This window comes from Manduca sexta, chromosome 7 (assembly GCF_014839805.1).
Source record: "Manduca sexta isolate Smith_Timp_Sample1 chromosome 7, JHU_Msex_v1.0, whole genome shotgun sequence".
In the NCBI taxonomy this organism is placed as follows: Eukaryota; Metazoa; Arthropoda; class Insecta; order Lepidoptera; family Sphingidae; genus Manduca; species Manduca sexta.
The window spans coordinates 12,215,332-12,223,143 of NC_051121.1; the positions used below are offsets into that span (position 1 = coordinate 12,215,332).

Genomic DNA, 7,812 nt, shown 5'->3' on the forward strand with positions numbered 1-7,812 from the left:
TCCTGTCTACAGATGCGGATACATAATCAACTTGCTCCTGAGAATAAATCTGCAAGTCATCGGCATACAGATGATACGTACAATGAAGATATTGAGTTATGAGGTTTATGAAAAGTAACGGGGAAAGTATGCTGCCTTGAGCGACGCCACAGTCTATATCGCACCCGCTAGGCGAAGAATCGCCCAGGCTCACCAACTGTTGGCGTCCCTGAAGATAAGATGAGAACCAATCCAGTGCCGTGGTCGAAATCAAAAGTGAGAGTGGTTCGCAAGAAGGATGTCATGATTGACTGTATTAACACGTTCACTGCGCTGTGAGGTCTTATTGACCCATGTTTAACTTACATCCTGTGCGGCGAATTAATTAGTTCTTGTTCACCTGGTGCGGAAGACATAACTTTAAGAATTCTTATTGAAAGAAAAAGACAAGTAAACTAAGCTATTTCCTACTTCAATAGGAACACTTTAGAATATTAAATACAATCATGGGTCAAATTGACCTCTCCCGCACCTAACGATAAATATTTCTCTCCAGTGCGGCGTGTGGTCAGTATGACCCCCACCCTCTGCACCCCACACCCGCACTGGATGGTGCGCCCGCGCCATTAGTGATGCGCTGTGCAATGTAGGGGAGGCCGTCACGTCGCTCTCTAAACTAAGTGAAAAAAAATACGTAAAAATATTGAAGCATTAGCTATGCTATGCTACGCTACTCTACACTAGGAGTTTGAGTTTGACTATAATAATATTCACTACTGACCTTGGTTTTGCAGCTGAAACTAAAACCGTTTTATAGCATGTGGATGTGGGGCTATGTACTATGCATGTTCTGTTATTTACAGCTGTCAATAAAAAACGAGGTACGACCAATCAAATCCTTGAGAAAAAAGACAAGAGAAGGAGATGTACTGGTTGTTACAATAATCTAAGATTAACGCTTTCTAGTATTGAAGCCGGCAAAAAGGTGAAGAAAGTTCCTACTATTTGCAGACAATGCAACAAACATTTATGTTTACCGTGTTTTAACATAGAGCATAAAAATAATACCTTTTTTTAAAATACAGTTATTAATTGTAAATGAGTATTTTATTTCAATACCTACCGCTTGGAAGTATAAATATTAGTGTTTCCCACTAGTATTTCGATAGTTTCAGTGCGTTGTGGGGTCAATATGACACCACAAATTGTACCCTCTGTTTAGCACAAACTAAAGATGCGAGCTAAAGGCGCTGCTAGTTGTAAGTTGCCAGGATGTCGAACTAGCATTCCTGAATGCAAAAAACTCGGTACTGTGTACCTAACAGTAATAAAAAATATTTATATCCAGAAGTTTAGGAGAGGTTAATTTGACCTCACGACGTGATAATAAATAGTTAAATACAAACCATTATAACGCCATCTAGTGACATTGTCACTAATTTCATTGTGTCTATTCCCGATGTAAAATTTATTGTTATCTATGTCTCTCTCAAGTAAAATGTTTAAGTAAAAGGGCCTTTTATATATTCATATAATTGTCACACAAATTGATATTGAATAATATCAAATTATAACACGACGCACTGAAAATAAGTCCTGTTTGGGTCAGAACTACCCCATAACGCACCAGTTTAAAGTTTACATATAATGTGTTCGCAGTGAACGTGTTAAAGGCGTTCGAGAAATCGACCAAAGCCAAAACAGTGACTTTGGAATCCTCCATGCCCGTCCTAATATCGCCAGTCACTTTGAGGAGCGCGGTAATAGTGCTACGGCCAGGCCTGAAGCCAGACTGGAGTGGGCACAACTGGTTGTTTCGGTGCAAGTGCTCAGATAGTTGCTTGTGAGCACAGGCCTCAAGCACCTTGGATAGGAAAGAAAGAACTCCTCGTATCAAACAAATTAATTTTATTTGATACGAGGTTTACCAAATAATTGATTTCCTGTTTCAATACTTAATTGTGTTTTTTTTTACTATATCCAAGGAGCAAGGTATAAGGTTTTTTGTTACTGTTACACTGCGCGTGCGCGCACGTTATGCAAAAGACAGTCTTCTTCTTTTTCAGCCTTTATAGGTCTCAGATTTAAGATTTCGAAATCAACTTGTTAGAAAACACTCATTTGATTTAAAATCTCATTGCTGTATATGAATTGTTATTGTTGATCGAAAACTGTGACAAGTGAAATGTAGGTGCAGTGCCTTGCACGCTGCAGTGGTTTGTACTCTGTAGAATGAAGATCTGATTGGCGTTGCTGTTTAGACAGTCATGGCGCTCACCGTCGTATGGCCGTTTTTTGTTGGCAATAGAAATCAAACGTCATAATATGATAGTGCTGGTGCGTAGACACCCGGTTTATTTTATTTTTAAATATTGAATATACATATTGTAACACAGATGAGAAACGCAGGTGAATTATATAAAACCAATAAAACTAATATATAAAGAAGATTATTGACCCAGGTCAAACTCCTCGTATTATAATATATTTAGATAATATTGTCTAATCTCGCTCTCAAACGTCTGAGCTCTAGATTATATTATATTTCATAATTTCTGTATAAATAATACGGAAGTGTTTGTTTTAGGAGTTTGGCTTTAGTATTTTGTACCGTTTTTATATTCAATTCAATAACCAGGTGTGGTGGTGTCAGTGAGTTCTGTCTTCAGGCGATAATAGAATCATCGATGACCAGGTCGTCGGTGTAGCCACACTTCTCGCGCCACGTGTCCTCGTCCATTACGAAGGGCGCCGTGATGGAGACAAACTCGTCGAGCGGACACAGCAGCGCGCTGCACCCCTCCACCTGCAGGTACATCAACTCGGCGTCCGGCGAGCTCTGGTACACCGGCTGCGACACAACAACAACTTGTGACATAATATTAACCTGTGTACATGGCAGTGACACCATCCACTGCTATAGCACTCACCAACACGCCATAGGCTCCATTGTTGGTGCGCTTTCGCAGTTCCAGCGCGAATACGGCCCCGTACGGCGGGACACCTTGGCGCGGCGTCACGCGCGCGGCCGCCATCACTGAGTACACATTGTAGTCATGCCCGGAGTAGACGTGCAGCGGCTGCGACACCTCGCCGTTGACCGTCGAGCTCATCGCCGTGACGACGTCCTTCAGCATCACACCTGAGAATACATTATTGCTGTAGACAGATGTCATCCTCATTACGACAACTCGGGACACTGAAACTCGATCAAAGGACTACAGTTAGCTCGATAGTCCAAACGTTGAAAATACTAATTTAAAAAATCCTTCGTTGTAGTACATTATAGAGTACGGGAGGAAAGAGGCAGGAAGGAGGGGAGGAGGCGACCTCTCACCGGCTTGCAGCACCACGTTGTCGTCATCACCGAATAAGATATCAATGGCTTCCCCAGCGGCGTCCCTGATACTCGGCAACAGCGCCTGCAGCTCATCGCCCAGAGGCACTCCGAGGCTGATCTGTGAATGTCAGCTATTAGCACCAATCACGCTGTTGAAGGTAACAATAGAAGGTTTATATAATGTTTTACTTGTGGTAGGTCTCTCGTATGTGAGAGTCTGCCTGGGTAGGTACCACCGCAATGTCTAATTCTGCCATCAAGCAGTGTGTAGTCACCTATGAGTTTCGGTTTAAAGGATATTCTAGCCAGTGTAACTGCTGGACATAATAAGATTTAACATGTTATGTCTCAGGATGGCGAGCGCAGTGAAATCCCAAATAATCCTTTGTAATTCAAGGTTTTGGATTGTAATTCAAGGTTTTGGATGGTGTTTCTACTGTTTATGGGCGGTCGTATCGCTTACCATAAAGCGAACGGCAAACTCGTCTCGACATTCAAAACATTAAAAAAAGTATACTTTATATAAGTATTTGTACGATAGATTATACAATATATATAGAACCTGTTATTGCTCGCGGCTTCGCCCTCGTTAAGTAGTCTTCTTGGATAAAAGTCCCGCTACATGTCCTTACATAAGCTACTTTTTATCCTAGGAAAATAGAGATAGTTACATATAGAGATAGTTTGATCTCCATACCAAATTACATCGAAATTCGTTATATAGTTTTGAGTTTATCGTGTTCAGATAGGCAGCCAGCCGCCAGGTGTGGGGGACTTTGTTGTAAAATATATTCTTTAGAACTTTTTAAGAGGAACAATTTCTTTATAGCTAATTTTTGTATAAGTTTAATCGATTATGCAGTACACGTAACGGTATCTCTCAAAAGGAATATTGTCCCTGTTTTCGCAACATTTTATATTTGTGCCCTGCTCCTATTGGTCATAGCGAGATGTTATATAGCCTATAGCATTCTTTGATAAACTTCCTATCCGGTACTAAAATCATTTTTTAATTCGAACTAGTAGTTCCTGAGATTGGTGCGTTTAAACAAACAAACATACTCTTTAGCTCCAGCTTTACCATACGTCCCGGTTTGAGATCCCTGTCCCGGCGTCCCGGTCAAACTTGAACAGCACCGACACCCCAACCAATCAATCATTCCCCCGCCGCGCCGCCCGTGCCACCCGCGCCAAAGACGAAACAAAAGCGAGCGAGAACGAGTGATACCGACTGCAGCAAAATGAAAATGAGCCTCTTTCTCTTCTGCGTCCCGGTTTGGCTCCTCGTAATTATGGTAAGCCTAGGTATAGCGCGCCCTATAGCTGGGTCCGTTGTTTCGCCACCGAATTCATCAGCCCCGCGAACCCCTTTACCGCACCGCGCCTGCGGGCTGCGTCCAGGACGGCGCGGCGTCCTGCGCTCCCGCAGTGCCGAGCCGGCTGTATTCAAGGGAGGACGCGTGCGCGAGCGTGACGCGTGGGCACACTTTTGTTATTGTCGACGTAAATTGATTAATTATAATTATTGTTACACTTACACCCCATATAATTTTAAATAAATATATACCCGATATAGGGTATAAATATGGATATATATTTAATCCAAGCCGAGGTTACGTCACATCGACACCGGATTCAGGCAGAGATGCGTTTTTTGGCTGTGGGCTTAGCTTTTCCTATCTATTTATAAATTGTCTCAGGCAATTCTAGGTTTTCGGAGACAGTATATCGCCTACTGTAATACAAATATTAAGAGTTAGCATCTCTTAAAATTACTTACTCTATTCACTTCTACTGGCCTTTTTTTTACTACTACTGCAGTAGCCAGTATTATTTTGAGGATAATTCATATAGAGCAGAACCGGAATTGGCACTATTGTAATCATCATCTAAGTGGTATGTGTAAACCCTCACCTGGCTGGTGTAAACATCGTACACGCCGTACGTCTGCACCGGCTGCGCCGTGATGTTAAAGCCGAGCAACTTCGACCACTGGTTCAGTACATCCGTGTAGGGCTCCATCGCCGGCGAGGCCGACTGATACTTGCCGGTGTAGAAGTCGATGAATGTAGGGCAATTCAGCAAGGCGAGGTTCTGTAACAATGGACGGTAGCCGCGATTTATATGCCTATACATAAATATGTAAGTGTAACGCTTGTCACGTCTTAAAGTCTGTTATGCGTATTCTCGTGACTCGATTAAATACCCTTTTGTCGCGAAATGATTCCTCTGGGATTACGGCGCATTGTGAGCCGTGGTACTCACTTATCATCACGTGACGCACTTGCGCGGCTGTCGGTTGTTTTTATTATAAATATCACTGGAATCACTTACAGGATCGTATCTAGCAGGCACCGTGGTGTAGGGCGTGGGCTGCCAGGGGAGAGAGTCGCTCCAGTTGTCGTCCCCGGTGGGGTACACGGCCGCCATGGCGGTGAGTACGGTCATCTTGGCGCGCGTCGAAGCCGTCGAGCGAATGTAAATCTCAGAGCGGTTATAATGTGCAGAAATAAGTTCGCCGTAACGTTTGCGAATGGACTGGCCGAGTCGATATGCGGTCTGCTTGCCCGTCTGTAACAAGGGAAAGAGAAATTTTGTAATATTATAATATAATTGGTGATTGATGTTGTCGACACCACACATAATGAAATAAAAGGCGCGGTACGTACGTTGGTGAGCTGACCGAAACCGTAAGGCTCGGTGGCTTCCCGGAGCTCCTCGATGTGGGAGCTGAGCTCCAACGAGGTTTCCACGGGAGTACGGTCTCCATGCCTGTGCACCTATGAAGTAAAAGTTATGTAAACTGTTGACATTTTTTTATATTTATCGGACATGGCATTGCAATTTGACTCCACTGCAGTTGAAAGCGCGTGAAAAAAATATTGACTCACGAGAGATTATAATTATCTCTCACCAGTCATCACAATTATGCCGGTTTGTTCGAGACCAGATAATAAACAAAGGTTGATCGCGCGAAGGTTAACACCCTTAAAGAGTCAGAACAGAGGGATTTACGCCTTGCGTACAGTGGTCGCTATATAGGTGGTAACAAACATCCTACCACCAGCCGGTGGCGTTACTTGACTTTCACGCTACAGGGCCTGAACCCCTAGCCTTTAAATTTTCAAAATACAAATTTTTAGATCACTACCGAATACGGATCGTAGAATCAGGGTGCATGTCGTCCTCGCCTTAGACATGACGAGGATAGAATCATTTGCGCTCACCAAGAATGCCTGAAGCAGGTCACTGTCGACCGGGGCGTCATTGGCGCGCGCTCCTGCTGCGGCCAGCGCCACCAGCGTCAGCACCGTTAACAGAGTGTTAATTTGGAGTGCCATGGCTGTAGTGATGTTGGATAGTGGTGGGTAGTGATACGGCCGCGAAGTGCTGTGCACTGTGGTCTCGCGCCTTGACAGGTTTTATACCCGCAGCTGTGGCCGCGCCTGCGCATACAATACGCAGCGATGTTTTATGCCGAATCATAGTAGAGATTAGTGATTGATTACATGCATTTGTGTTGAGTCATTCCACAAGTCATTTCACAAGTCATTCCAGCGCCTCGTCATAGGTTGGAGGCATGGCTTTTATAGCAAAATGTGCAGGTGATACAGCCTGGTCTACATCGGAACAGCTGGCGACGTCGTTCGTCGAATACCAACTGTCAACTAGGTACCCATCAGACTTGATTCTCATCACGGTGTATGCTTAAGGCAAAATTAACTAAGAATTGAGAACAATAGAACATCCTTTCCTTAGGTAGACAGAGGTGCTACTTCAATGTATTTTTTTTAATGTTGCCTCGGAACTCGCTCATTTATAGACAGATTTGGAAACTTCTTTTTTTATTCGAAAGAGTATACCTCCAGATTGGTCCTATAGATTTTTTTTCAAAAGCGCTTCTGTAGTTTGGTTTTAAAAATAAAAAAACTAGAATGATCACGTCGTCCAAGTAAACAATATCGCGAATTTTGCTTTTTTGTGACGTTTTTAGTTATGTTTTTGCGTTGAGTTTGGTTGAGTCTACTTTTTACATATTTATACACATAACATAACACCTTTTCCTCTTGTCAGGGGTAGGCAGAGGCGTAACATTTCAGCACGATAGTCGTACTGTGTGTGAAAGACATCAATTGTGTTTTGGTATAGAGTTTTGGTTGAGTCTACCTCTTACCTACATACGTATATATACAACATCACACCTTTTCTTCTATTCAGGGGTAGGCTGAAAAGGAGAAAAGGTGCGATGTTTCGAAACACAACTACGCTCTCGAGTCAGTCTATTTTTTACTAACACGAAAAAGCAAAAAATAAAATCATTTTAACAAAAAATTAAACCGCCTTCTAAAACCATTCATAACCAAAAAATAATTTCACATAACAGGTATATACTGGATACCAATTTTGGAGACGGTGCCTAATGGGTTTTGGTTATTTTTAAGGGATTAAAGTAAGAATTATGCTATAGCAAATGCACATTTTTATTGAAACGA

At 42.7% G+C, this 7,812-nt stretch overlaps 1 protein-coding gene across 1 annotated transcript; it reads right to left on the reverse strand.

Annotated features, from left to right (window-relative positions):
- Positions 1-2,303: 2,303 nt before the first annotated feature.
- On the reverse strand, positions 2,304-6,748 carry LOC115449050 (prostatic acid phosphatase). The gene is made up of 7 exons (XM_030176741.2): positions 6,547-6,748; positions 5,989-6,099; positions 5,654-5,890; positions 5,234-5,413; positions 3,317-3,437; positions 2,910-3,121; positions 2,304-2,830 (listed from the first exon to the last, which is right to left on the reverse strand). Exons 1-7 carry the CDS (start codon positions 6,658-6,660, stop codon positions 2,645-2,647), a joined length of 1,161 nt encoding a protein of 386 aa, XP_030032601.1. The 5' UTR covers positions 6,661-6,748; the 3' UTR covers positions 2,304-2,644.
- Positions 6,749-7,812: the final 1,064 nt, after the last annotated feature.

What these genes read in the sequence shown, in the direction of transcription:
- LOC115449050 (XM_030176741.2), bottom strand. Translation starts at nt 6,660, where the DNA reads ATGGCACTCCAAATTAACACTCTGTTAACGGTGCTGACGCTGGTGGCG. An exon ending in ACCTGCTTCAGGCATTCTTG is followed by an intron (nt 6,100 to 6,546) that starts GTGAGCGCAAAT and finishes TTTACTTCATAG; the next exon opens with GTGCACAGGCATGGAGACCG. An exon ending in TGCCTGCTAGATACGATCCT is followed by an intron (nt 5,414 to 5,653) that starts GTAAGTGATTCC and finishes CCATTGTTACAG; the next exon opens with AACCTCGCCTTGCTGAATTG.